Source organism: Squalius cephalus (genome assembly GCF_949319135.1).
Source record: "Squalius cephalus genome assembly, chromosome: 23".
Taxonomy (NCBI): Eukaryota; Metazoa; Chordata; class Actinopteri; order Cypriniformes; family Leuciscidae; genus Squalius; species Squalius cephalus.
In genome coordinates, this window is record NC_137144.1 from 11,512,520 (window position 1) to 11,526,238 (window position 13,719).

Here is a 13,719-nt window from a genome sequence, read left to right on the forward strand (position 1 = left end):
TTAACTTTTTGATATTTTAAATGTAAATTAAGCTCATTAAAGTCGGTAATATTGTTTTCAATCATGTAGTCAGTTTGTGGCACATGTATTTGAGTAGCATGTGCGACTGAATGTTTTGTAATACCAGTGCTATTGTATGTTGATTTTCACGCAAAGTCGCAAACTGCCCATTCCAGGAAAGACACTAAATAAATCTTGGGTTGCTACGAATAACGCATTAACAGTAGCATTCGTTACTGTAATCCTTTAATTTGGCATGGTGCTGTACGGAAGCATGCCGGTACCTATTTAAGCACAACTACGTAAAATGCTAATAAAATCTTCACAAAATTGTTATTCATAATATTTGAATAGAGGGTGAAGATATCAAATTACCTTTCAGCCACTACTGTATTAAATAATAAACCACAATGCAGGTATATTAATAAATGAATAAATGATCTTTATTGGTGATAAATTATATCATTTGAAGAGCTTTTGGTCTGGATCGGGCTGGACAAAAAGAAATTCTTCCACTGGAACTGTTGATCCAGATTTCCAACAACTATTTCTGCAAGTGTACACCAGAACTGTTCCGAACTCCAATGGGGTGTCTGAGAGGACAAAAACAAATCACATCTTACACTACATACACTAACAAGTAAGATGTAATGTACAGTAAGCCATTCATTATCGCATAATACATCCTGAAAGTATCAGAGGGATAGTTTGAGATAATTATTGGCTGATTTTACATTGTTACAAGTGCTTACCAAAATAAATCAATAAACAGACATGAAATATTGATTTGAGTTCTAAAGGTCCTTGCACTCTTAGTCCGAAATTCTCGTCTGAAATTTTCGCTTAAATACGGCCTTAACGTTATGTCAATCATTTTTACACACTGCCTCTGAAACTTTCGTCCGGCATAAAAAATTTCGGTTCGGGTTAAATTTTCAGCATTCTTCGCATCAGTAGCAAGCATTTTGAGAGGTGTTTTGACAATTCAGAGCCACCGAATGACGAATACGTCATTCCTATTTTTTATATATATTTTAAAAACATTTGACTTACCTGAATTTGTGCCTGCACTACTGAGCAAACTGACCAATGCAGGCATGAGCTGAAATTCGAAAACCCTCGGGCTGCCGCAGTGACCACAGAATGGCACCATCTCATTAACATTGAGAGGCGGCTCTGTTATAAATAGAGGTGATCCGGCCCAACTGTACCTACAAGGTGAGATGTATCACATTTGATTAAAACTAGTAAATTTTAGGTTTTAGTAGTTATAATAAAACTATTGGGTGTATAATACAATGAATTATCTCATTTTGTTATGCAGAAAGCACTGGATGCCGTTTTTGCGTTCCACTGAGTTTTCTATTGTTTCTCTAAGTAAACATGCGCTACATGGACGTTTTTGACCGTTGAACTCACGTCTGCCATTTTTTCGCAAGTCTCGCAGGTCGCCAGGTTTGCATAACAAAACCAGCTGCTATTCAAAACTCAACCAATCAAGACCAAAACTAGCCCTATCTTGTTCCTGAGGGTCCCGGGGGTTGGGGACTTTAACCAACGGACTAAAAAAACAACCTGAGGCAACAATGTAACAGTAACCCAATACCGCAGGAAAACCGCAGACTAGGCAACACTGCACGTGACACTAAAACGTGACACGTAAAAGTTAAACATAGTTTAAAAAAGTGCCTTTAGACCTGTGTTTGCACTAGCGTATTTTGCAGCGTCTCGCGCATTACACAGCGCTTTAAAAACTTTTGTAACTTAAAAAAATAATGTAAACTGATTTTATTTTAAGTTGAAGTACTAAAATAACTAAAACTAAAACTGAAAAAAAAATTTGACAATCTTTTTTAAAGAAAAAAGAAAGATAACAATTTAGAATTGGACATAACCAAAAGAATGGCTCATGGTTCAGTGAAAGAGTCCATATTGAACCAACAGAACTCCTCCCCCGACTGTAGGCGGCAAATCTTGGCGATCGGTTAAATCCAGTCACAGCCGAAGTCGAACATACCTTTTAAGGCTGTTTTGTGAATCTTTCTGACTGACTCATTAAGAGTCACTTGTTCACGAATCAGACAACGTGGCTCATGTTGCTGCTGTAGTAACCCAGACAGCAACATAGTGTCGGCCCAGATCCGGGCCACATCTGGTACTTGTGGATTCCACGCGTACCAGATGTTGCTGTCTGGGAAATGCTGGCACTTGATGTAATTTGACAATGTCATTTGATGAAAACACTTATGGACACACAAAGCTTTCCTGAATGGGAATTTTAAATTATTGTAGCATATTTGTAATTCTTTGCCCTATTTGCAAACATTTCAATCACAGTCTGGGGGCTAATTCTTACTGAATATCAATACTAAAATATTCAATCACCGTAACACTTGTTCAGGACAAAGAGATATTTTCTTCATGAAACCGGTGAACACTTCATCTCCATGCTTGACTGTGGCTTTCTCATATTCCTCCTGAGCTTCCCCACTTCCACAACTAAAAAAAGTATAGAAAATGAGTTGTTACATGACTAATATACAATTTAAGGAGATGTTTATATACGTTTAGTAATGTAGTATACATGTAGTATACAATGCAATATACATTACACTTTTGTTCAGATTTTATGTCAGAAACTCACTGAAAAGACTGTTGTAGACATTGCAGTGTTGGGGCATAACAAGTAACATGCATTATGTAATCAGATTACTTTTGATGTAACGAGTAATGTAATGCATTACTTTATAAATTTACACATTAACATTTGAATTACTTTTTTAAGTAATGTACTTTTCACTTTAATGAAATTTTTTGTATAATACTGAAGTTAAAATGTAAAATATCGAAGTAAAATTCTCGGTTACACTTTATTTTAACGTGTCTTTGTTACGATGTAATTATATATTTAAGTACTGAGTAATATTAATTATCAATATGTACTTACTGCAAGGTGAGAAAAAGTAACGTAACACTACTTTCCATAAAAAGTAACTAAGTAATATAATTAGTTACTTTTTCAGGGAGCAATGCAATATTGTAATGCATTACTTTTAAAAGGAACTTTCTTCAACACTGTTGTAAAATCAATCCTCCTCACCTTCGAATCTCACCGACAATCACTCCTTCCCTTTCCTCATACTCTCTAAGCAGTTCGTTTTCATGATCCGTGTCATGAAATCCATCCAAGTCTGTTTCCTCCATAACGCTTATGTAGAACGACTGAAAAACGTGCACATGGGTGGGTTGGAGGGCACTTTGCTGATCCACACCTCCATCAATGCACAGGCCCTGAAGCTTGCTGCTGACATCAGTTTCTTCATAAACACTGTCATTCGGCTCTTGAACGCCGCTTTCAGCCACATTCTCTTGCTCTTCTTCATCCATCCCCCAATCATCTGCATCCTCACACCAATCTGTTCTGGACATTGCAGGTTCTGTACATGTCGTGGTTTTGTTGTCTTGTCTTCCTTTGATGTCGTCATCTAGGCACTGAGAGCGCAGGACAGTCCAACTAGGTATATATAGAAGCGACATGGTCAGAATGCCAGAACATAAAACGTTTCAAAGAATAGTTAAAGAAACACATCTGATATGAAAATAAAGGCCTAATCTAAATTGACCAGATGTTACCTTTCTGATTTGCCAGAGCACTGTGGATTGGTGCAGGCAAATACATTGATGGTTCTGTGGTACGGAGACGCCGCAAGGGGGCAGTAGACTTGCACAACATGAGACAGGCCTCTCTGACACAGACTGCATATGGGATACTGGAGAGTGATTATTGGAAACAGGTCCTGTTAAAATGAAAAATTCAATGAATACAATGTGTGTGTGTTTATTGTATATTTTTGTGTGTCTATATATATATATATATATATATATATATATATATATATATATATATATATATATATATATATATGATGTAATGTAATTGTGTGACGTAATTTCCATCAAGAGGTGCATTAATTATTGGTCAAGATCTTGTATTGTCAATGCAAGAGTCCAGCACTCTGTAAAGTTTACTCCAGCACATCCCAAAGACTTCCAATGAATTTAAGGTCTGACCTCAAAGGTGCCAATTCATGTGTGAAAATAATTCTTCATGCTCCTCCCCACCATTCTTTCACAATTTGAGCTTGATGAATCTTGACATTGTTATCCTGGAATATGTCTGGAATATGTCTTCCTGCATGGTTGTTTGAGAAATGAAAAGCTACACACTCCATCAAGTAGGGTTAGAAGAACGGTTGCCAAACATAGGCTATATGCAGAAATATAATCACTGCAGTAATGATCCAAATCATAGACTCTTAAGCATTTGCCTATTTAAATCCAAACCACAAATATTTTTGGCTTGACAGTGTATATTAATACTTTTTAAGGAATGCATGCATAAACTATAAAACTTTAATTATTTTTTAGAGTTATTTATCAACATAGTAAACTGCATTACATATTCACAGCAGCGCGGCCGCCATCTTTGATTTTTAACGCGAATCAAGCGAGGTTGCAAGGGATAGATATTCATCTCTTCAGTTCAGTGGGTTGTACTATTGTTTAATGTGTTTTTTGGGGGGGGTTATCCTGCAGACGAAACACTAAAAAACTCCAGACAACATGAGCTGTAGAAAATTATAAGTGATCTAGAAGATTTATACAGCTTTTTACTACGGGATACAATTGAAAACACGTTAAGTCCATCCCTCGCTTTCGTACCTGTCATGGCGCAGCTCTGAAAAGGTCTATTTAATGACCATTTACCTATTATTTGATACATCATATCGTTTATAATTATAATTAATATCTGTATTAAATATGAACTTCTTGGCTTAAAACCATGAAATCAGTTGAATCGCGACCATTTAGGCCTAGGCTATATATATATGTATATATATATATATATATATGAAGACTTCATGATGCAAAAGCAGAGTGCCATCTGAAATTTTCTTCTAAAACAAGCATTTTTATCAAGCTTGTATATTTAAGTTCAGTCATTTCACTTTAATGACAATTAATAGGTACTTTTCATTGCCATTTAAGTGAAATAACTGAACATAAACATACAAGCTTGATAAAAATGCTCTTTTAGAAGAAAATTTGCTCTGAAAAGGTCTATTTAATGACCATTTACCTATTATTTGATACATCATATCGTTTATAATTATAATTAATATCTGTATTAAATATTAACTTCTTGGCTTAAAACCATGAAATCAGTTGAATCGCGACCATTTAGTAACCTGCATATTGGAATATACAGTCAAGAGAATCAGTTAAAAAGAAGTTCAAAAGAACCGAGCCAGCCAGGAGTCGAACCTAGAATCTTCTGATCCGTAGTCAGACGCGTTATCCATTGCGCCACTGGCCCGATACGTATGGCAAATGAACATACGGGAACTCTCAGTATACCAGTGATCTGATTCAAAAACACGATTAAACGTTCTTGGCTTAAAACCATGAAATCGGTTGAATCGCGACCATTTAGTAACCTGCATATTGGAATATACAGTCAAGAGAATCAGTTCAAAATAAGTTCAAAAGAACCGAGCCAGCCAGGAGTCGAACCTAGAATCTTCTGATCCGTAGTCAGACGCGTTATCCATTGCGCCACTGGCCCGATACGTGTAGCGTATAAACGTCCGGGAACTCTCAGTATACCAGTGATCTTATTCAAAAACACGATTAAACGTGTTTAAATGACATCGGTGTGTGAAATTTCAAATTACGTCGTTGTAAAACAAACATCGAATACCTAAATTAAAGTAATTTGAAATAACCGAGATGTTTAGCCCCATAGTTAGCTAACTGGCTAGCTAGCAATTGCCAAAAGCACTTTTATAAAGCTAAGCATTTAATGTTTACTTCAGCAAGTAAAGAAACCTGATTTAATTTCGCGTAGATCTCAAAGTTATTGACTGTCTACATGAGGAATTTTATTAACTACAAGATAACCAAGTAACGTTAGCTGCCTGTCAAGCAGTGTCTTTAGCCTTTAGTTAGCATGACACAATCCCCGAGTGTACAAATTACGTTTCCTTTACCGGTCTATCTCCGATTTTGTTCGTGCAATAAGATGTGTTTTTCTTCTTGTCAATAGCTCCATCACATATTCCTACGAGAACTGTCTCGTGTATCGATGTTGCCATGATTATTGAGCAGAAGTCCTCAGTCCATGTGGTTCTCTGAACACGTGGATTGACTAAAGTTGACACTCGACGCCTATATTACCGAATCGTTTTGATATTAATAGTCTTGAACGTGTTTTATCAAATCTATACTGATCTATAATCGATATTCAATCAGAAATTATCTGTTTAATTTAATACTTTTTTAGCAATGTATGTCTGTAAGATTTATTCAAATGATTGCAACGACATTTGATTCCGTTAAGTGAGCTGCATAGACGTCTTTACAGTCTATGATAGACGTGTACATTGTTTTGTACATGTGAATTTATTTCATTATTCATTCACGTGTTTTTTGTTTGTTTTATTTTGACAGTAACGTCGTATCGGGCCAGTGGCGCAATGGATAACGCGTCTGACTACGGATCAGAAGATTCTAGGTTCGACTCCTGGCTGGCTCGGTTCTTTTGAACTTTGATTCTCGAACCTACATTGTGACGGCTCTAATCGAGTCTGGCATTTATCTTCACAGCAACCTGTCAGACGGCCTTATTTCTGGTCGTGACAACCAAAAATGAGCCAATCGCTGTTTGCAGCGCTTCGAGAATTCTTCGAGGAATTGACCAATGAGAAAAATGCCGGTGATACGTCACTGGCCAATCATGTGTATGAAGGCTCACAGTAATGCGTTGGCCAATCAGTGAATGACTCATGATATTGACCAATCAGGTTCTCGGCGGGTGTTATAATAAGATTGAATCCTCATCGCTACTCTAACACTAATATATTACCCTTGTAAAAATACATAATTATTTTTGACTGGCACAGTTGCATTAATGATTAACGATTATTCTTCAGCGACTGTTATAATAAGTTTGTCGCCTGTTGCAGTTGCTGTTACAATACATTTTTATTTCTTGTAAATATACAGTTGTTTATTACCGGCACATTTGTCGACGCCGTAGAAACTGAGGTAAGTGTACATTTATATTTTATTATACACAGGGTATTCGTTGTTTTTTCGCCCTAAATGTGTTTGTTTGTTGTGTATTTGTTGTTTTGGGCAGAGGTGGGTAGAGTATCCAAAAACTGTACTCAAGTAAAAGTACAAGTACTTATAGAAATATTTACTCAAAGTAAAAGTAATAATCTTAATAGTTACTTGAGTAAGATTAAAAAAGTATCCAATGAAAAAACTACTCAAGTAGCGAGTTACTAGTTACTTCGGATCATATAGGCCTAGGCTATATATATATATGAATATATATATATATATATGAAGACTTCATGATGCAAAAGCAGAGTGCCATCTGAAATTTTCTTCTAAAACAAGCATTTTTATCAAGCTTGTATATTTAAGTTCAGTAATTTCCCTTTAATGACAATTAATAGGTACTTTTCATTGCCATTTAAGTGAAATAACTGAACATAAACATACAAGCTTGATAAAAATGCTCTTTTAGAAGAAAATTTCAGATGGTACTTAGAGGCTTTTGCCTCTGAAGTCGTCATGTATATAAAATTCTATTATTTAGATTTTGTTTATTTAAATGACTATTATTATCATAATAGATAGGCTATTTTTGCAACAAAAACAGAAGAGAGACAATCATTATTTCTGCCATCTGTATAGCCCGAAAATCATTGTCTGTCCTTTGGTTTGTATAACTTATACAACTACATTTGGATTATTAGACAATGTCGAAATAAAGTGAATCTGCAGAGTGTTGCATTCAAAGGCATGTAATTGACACAGAGAAGAAAGAGTTAAAACTCTTCACATGTGCTCGCGCTCATGACTGCTACTGAACATCTGAACACAAAAAAAAAAAAAAGTACATCGACGGATCTTCTTCTGTCTGTTCTCCAAAATATAATCAAATGTATATTTCTGCAACTGCTGCAAGCATGTTTAAACTGGTTAACTGTCTACGGCAGGCAAAGGGATTCGTTTTCAAGTCGAGTTCGCACGCCACTGCGCAACAATACACACAAACTACCGCTGGATGGCGGGTGTTCATAAACTGTGAACAATGGTAGCTTTATTTAATGTAGGCTATAAATTAATGTGTATGTGGGTGGGAGACATATAAGCCTGAAAAAAGTTTTTATTTTTTACTTCAAATATTAGGCATAAAAAATATTGAGTTGTGTTGTACTGACTCTTGCATTTCCCACAATATATGTGGTCTTTTAGATTTTGTATTTGAAATTGGATTTATTCACCAATTTGTTGCATTCGTGCCTAAAATTGTCATATGGTGTGACATAAAAATTATTCTATATAAAATGAAAATGGGATATACTCTCCCTAAGTAACTAACTTCAACATAAATTGTTTTCATTACTATCTTAAGATTTAACATTTCTTTTGTGCAGATTCATTAGATTTTGTATTGTTTTTCTAAACCATCATGCAAAGTAAGTCATCTCTCCTCAGCCTTTCCAGATATTTTAGATTAATTATGTTAAACCCGGTTATAAATCTATGAAAATGCTTGTGACTCTTGCTGATACTATTTCTCTTGTGTTCCGTTGACTTTTTTATGATTTATAATTAAGAAAGTATTTTTACTGGCACAATTCTGAATGTCACACCAAATTATATAGTGTCACGCTATATGATGAACTGCACCACTCCACAATTTGTCAATGCAAAAAACTGTATTTTATTTGCATTCAACATTCAATTAATTCAATTCAGTTAACATTAATCAAAAAACATACTAACATTGTTTTAAAACTTTTAAAACGTTAAGAAACTCATAAATACACTCACCTAAAGGATTATTAGGAACACCTGTTCAATTTCTCATTAATGCAATTATCTAATCAACCAATCACATGGCAGTTGCTTCAATGCATTTAGGGGTGTGGTCCTGGTCAAGACAGTCTCCTGAACTCCAAACTGAATGTCAGAATGGGAAAGAAAGGTGATTTAAGCAATTTTGAGTGTGGTATGGTTGTTGGTGCCAGACGGGCCGGTCTGAGTATTTCACAATCTGCTCAGTTACTGGGATTTTCACGCACAACCATTTCTAGGGTTTACAAAGAATGGTGTGAAAAGGGAAAAACATCCAGTATGCGGCAGTCCTGTGGGCGAAAATGCCTTGTTGATGCTAGAGGTCAGAGGAGAATGGGCCGACTGATTCAAGCTGATAGAAGAGCAACTTTGACTGAAATAACCACTCGTTAAAACCGAGGTATGCAGCAAAGCATTTGTGAAGCCACAACACGCACAACCTTGAGGCGGATGGGCTACAACAGCAGAAGACCCCACCGGGTACCACTCATCTACACTACAAATAGGAAAAAGAGGCTACAATTTGCACGAGCTCACCAAAATTGGACAGTTGAAGACTGGAAAAATGTTGCCTGGTCTGATGAGTCTCGATTTCTGTTGAGACATTCAGATGGTAGAGTCAGAATTTGGCGTAAACAGAATGAGAACATGGATCCATCATGCCTTGTTACCACTGTGCAGGCTGGTGGTGGTGGTGTAATGGTGTGGGGGATGTTTTCTTGGCACACTTTAGGCCCCTTAGTGCCAATTGGGCATCGTTTAAATGCCACGGCCTACCTGAGCATTGTTTCTGACCATGTCCATCCCTTTATGACCACCATGTACCCATCCTCTGATGGCTACTTCCAGCAGGATAATGCACCATGTCACAAAGCTCGAATCATTTCAAATTGGTTTCTTGAACATGACAATGAGTTCACTGTACTAAAATGGCCCCCACAGTCACCAGATCTCAACCCAATAGAGCATCTTTGGGATGTGGTGGAACGGGAGCTTCGTGCCCTGGATGTGCATCCCACAAATCTCCATCAACTGCAAGATGCTATCCTATCAATATGGGCCAACATTTCTAAAGAATGCTTTCAGCACCTTGTTGATTCAATGCCACGTAGAATTAAGGCAGTTCTGAAGGCGAAAGGGGGTCAAACACAGTATTAGTATGGTGTTCCTAATAATCCTTTAGGTGAGTGTATGAGTAAATCAAACACCATCTCACGTCAAGAACATTAAATTAAGTATAAAATTTTAAAGAAATACATTAATTGTATAGGTAATTTAATGTTCACTATTAAACATTCACTATTATCATTGAATATGTTTTGAATAGTTATTTATTTATCATTAAAAAAGGTGTATGTAATATTGTGTGACAAATATATCATATGGTGTGACTTAGAAAAACAGTCACACCATATGATACAGTGTCACACCATATGACGTTTTGTTCAGTTAAGATAATCTCTTGGTTAACTAAAAACAGCTAGCTTATACTTAGCATGTAAATTGCCACATGGCAGGAATGATTTTTAAGAATTAATAAGTAAAATTCGTATAAAAGTGTTTCATTTTTATGTAAATAATGTCACACCATAAGACACAAAACACTGACCACTAGTGAGCATATCAGATACAGAGCTTTTTAATTAAAAATTAAAAAGCCAGAACTCAACTCTTGACCTTGCAAACCACCCCAGAGATGGCACTGCAACTTCCTGGTTGAGTGTGGACCTCTTCATCATAATGATGTCCAAATTATTGCCCGTTCAAAATATAGATTGCAGTGTCACACCATATGACGCCCATTTTACGGACAAAATGTATTTGGCCAGAACTTGCTTTAAAATCATACACAGACATCAACACTTTCTGTGTCTGTTGAAATGGCCTAATTCTGTTACTTAAACTGTAAAACTATCAATTATTTATACTTTGCTGATATATATTGTCATATTAGTAAGGTCACACATATCCCGGACAGTCACACCACATGACAATTTTGATGTTTAGATAAAAATTTGAAGTAGAGGTCTTTATACACCAACTACAGCTATGGTATGCTGTAATAATATCTTGTCAGAGGAACAACATGAAGATATATATTTTTAACAAATACCCATTTTTATTAGGTTATGACATCATGGACGGGTAGAATTGCATGTCATGTCTCCCACCCATGTCCAAAAAACGGGTAATGTCATACTTTCTAGTATCGTGCCGTAATAATCTGTTTGGTTGTAAAATGTATTACCTGAGTGAAATGAAATCGAATATATCGTCCTGTGGAATCATTCATTCACAGACAGCTTACGAAGATGTCCAATAAAGATCTTCATCGCTGGCAAACAATATGATGCATTTGCAGATTTGCTCTCACTTGACTGTACTGTAGGTCCACTGCCACTTCATCTAACGCTCTTGATGTTCTTAAATCTTCCTGTTACGACTCCGAGTCCAGTGTGAATTGAAAGGGCTTCAGGTTCAGTGCGTGCAGGAACTGAACAGATCATTCAAACTGATTCGCGAACCGATTTGGACAGATCTGCCAACTTGTTTGATGAAGTCTTTGAACAGAATCGACTCAAAAGAGTGATTCATTTGTGAATTGAGCATCGCTCAAGCCCATATAAAAAGATACAGCGCGCTTGGAATAAACTAAACTACGCATTTAATAACAACACATTAAAGTAACGAGAGGAACGTCGCCCAACGTAACGAAGTAAAAGTACAGTTTTTTCATTAGAAATGTACTCGAGTTAAAGTAAAAGTACCCACATTCAAATCTACTCTTAAAGGTACAATTTTTCCAAAAAAGTACTCAAGTAAATGTAATGAAGTAAATGTTACATTTAGCCCACTTGGTGAAACCATTCACTACCTAATTTTCAGACCAACTGTACTTTACACCCAGTATGCAATTGTAAACAAACTTTTGTTGTTGTTGCAAAACTAAAATAAAAAACTAAAATAAAAAGTATTTACTGTACATTAGATACATCATTCAAAACTGGTAACGTTACTTCATTTGGTAATCACTGCAATTTAAATGTCTCACTCATTTACTGATTACCCACACCCCATTATCATGGGCGAAAACACTTATTTATTCAGTTAGAAATCAAACAAATAAAAACAAAATAAAATTAGCACCTTTGCATTTCTGTTTATTTTAGAAATTTACAGAATACTGAATATGCATAGGAGTCAAGTCACCTTTATTTCTATATTTCTTTATACAATACATGTTGTTTCAAAGCTTAACAATAGAAACACATTCATATTCTGCTGTAGGCAGGACAATAGTGTCAATAAACAGCCCATGTCAGTTCGATAACAGTGTAAAGTTCATCAATTGTGCATACACTATATATACAGTGTATTATTTGTGCATGTACATGTCACTATCTGTGTTTAGTTTGCCATGTATAATAGCTATTTGATGTATTTATTTGATGTTTGCATGTAGAGATACTATGCAGTCACACCATTTGTAAAAGAGTTAAAATAGTTTTGAATGAAGTGTTTGCTTTTGCAAGAGATGTGTGAAGTTTTGCGTGTAATGTGTGTTTTTTTATGTTTATTTTATAGAATGGAGCCTAAATTCAGGAGGAAACCTGAAGGGAATCTTAATATGTGTGACTCTTTGGTCTCTCTAAGCGTGAAGGAAGAGAACAAAAAGAAACCCTGGTCTCGGGCTCTCTCCCCAGAAAAGGTTTTGGAAACTGCAAGGCGAGCTGTAGTGCACCAAGGTGAAGACCCAGGCAGAAAATCGCACGTTCTTGGCCAACATACGATGCAGTTTGGGGTCTTCAAAGGTCAAACCTTTTAGTGGGTTGCCGAAAATGCTCTGGGATATGCTGGGTATCTGGTGGCAAGCATGAGGAGGGAATCAACTGAAGTGAAAGACTCAAAAAACAATCATGCAAATAAAGCAGCCTTTGCGGACTACATTGGGATTTTCCCAAAGGGTTGTGAGGCCATCCGTATTAAGGCCGAAAATACGGATTCCACAGGCTCCCGGCAGAAGTCTTCCAGAGCCCCACAGTTCTTATCCACAGGCTCCCTGCAGAAGTCTTCCAGTGCCCCACAGTCCTTATCCACAGGCTCCCTGCAGAAGTCTTCCAGTGCCCCACAGTCCTTATCCACAGGCTCCCTGCAGAAGTCTTCCAGTGCCCCACAGTCCTTATCCACAGGCTCCCTGCAGAAGTCTTCCAGTGCCCCACAGTCCTTATCCACAGGCTCCCTGCAGAAGTCTTCCAGTGCCCCACAGTCCTTATCTACAGGCTCCCTGCAGAAGTCTTCCAGAGCCCCACAGTCCTTATCCACAGGCTCCCTGCAGAAGTCTTCCAGTGCCCCACAGTCCTTTTCCACAGGCTCCCTGCAGAAGTCTTCCAGAGCCCCACAGTCCTTTTCCACAGGCTCCCTGCAGAAGTCTTCCAGAGCCACACAGTCCTTATCCACAGGCTCCCTGCAGAAGTCTTCCAGTGCCCCATAGTCCTTATCTACAGGCTCCCTGCAGAAGTCTTCCAGAGCCCCACAGTCCTTATCCACAGGCTCCCTGCAGAAGTCTTCCAGTGCCCCACAGTCCTTTTCCACAGGCTCCCTGCAGAAGTCTTCCAGTGCCCCACAGTCCTTTTCCACAGGCTCCCTGCAGAAGTCTTCCAGAGCCCCACAGTCCTTTTCCACAGGCTCCCTGCAGAAGTCTTCCAGTGCCCCACAGTCCTTTTCCACAGGCTCCCTGCAGAAGTCTTCTAGTGCCCCACAGTCCTTATCCACAGGCTCCCT

At 37.3% G+C, this 13,719-nt stretch overlaps 1 protein-coding gene across 1 annotated transcript; it reads right to left on the bottom strand.

The window, feature by feature from the left end:
* Positions 1-418: 418 nt before the first annotated feature.
* pdcd2l (programmed cell death 2-like) lies at positions 419-6,421 on the bottom strand. Its single transcript, XM_079860011.1, has 6 exons — positions 6,051-6,421; positions 3,634-3,797; positions 3,101-3,514; positions 2,386-2,499; positions 1,054-1,211; positions 419-593 (listed from the first exon to the last, which is right to left on the bottom strand). The coding sequence occupies exons 1-6, from the start codon at positions 6,153-6,155 to the stop codon at positions 463-465; spliced, it is 1,086 nt and encodes a 361-aa protein (XP_079716137.1). The 5' UTR covers positions 6,156-6,421; the 3' UTR covers positions 419-462.
* Positions 6,422-13,719: the final 7,298 nt, after the last annotated feature.

Excerpts from the sequence above, each read along its gene's own strand:
- pdcd2l (XM_079860011.1), bottom strand. The coding sequence starts at position 6,155 with ATGGCAACATCGATACACGAGACAGTTCTCGTAGGAATATGTGATGGA. Across the intron at positions 1,212-2,385 it reads TGTCCTGAACAAGTGTTACG|GTACAGTTGGGCCGGATCAC; the intron begins GTGATTGAATAT and ends CTCACCTTGTAG. Across the intron at positions 594-1,053 it reads TAGTGCAGGCACAAATTCAG|ACACCCCATTGGAGTTCGGA; the intron begins GTAAGTCAAATG and ends TTGTCCTCTCAG.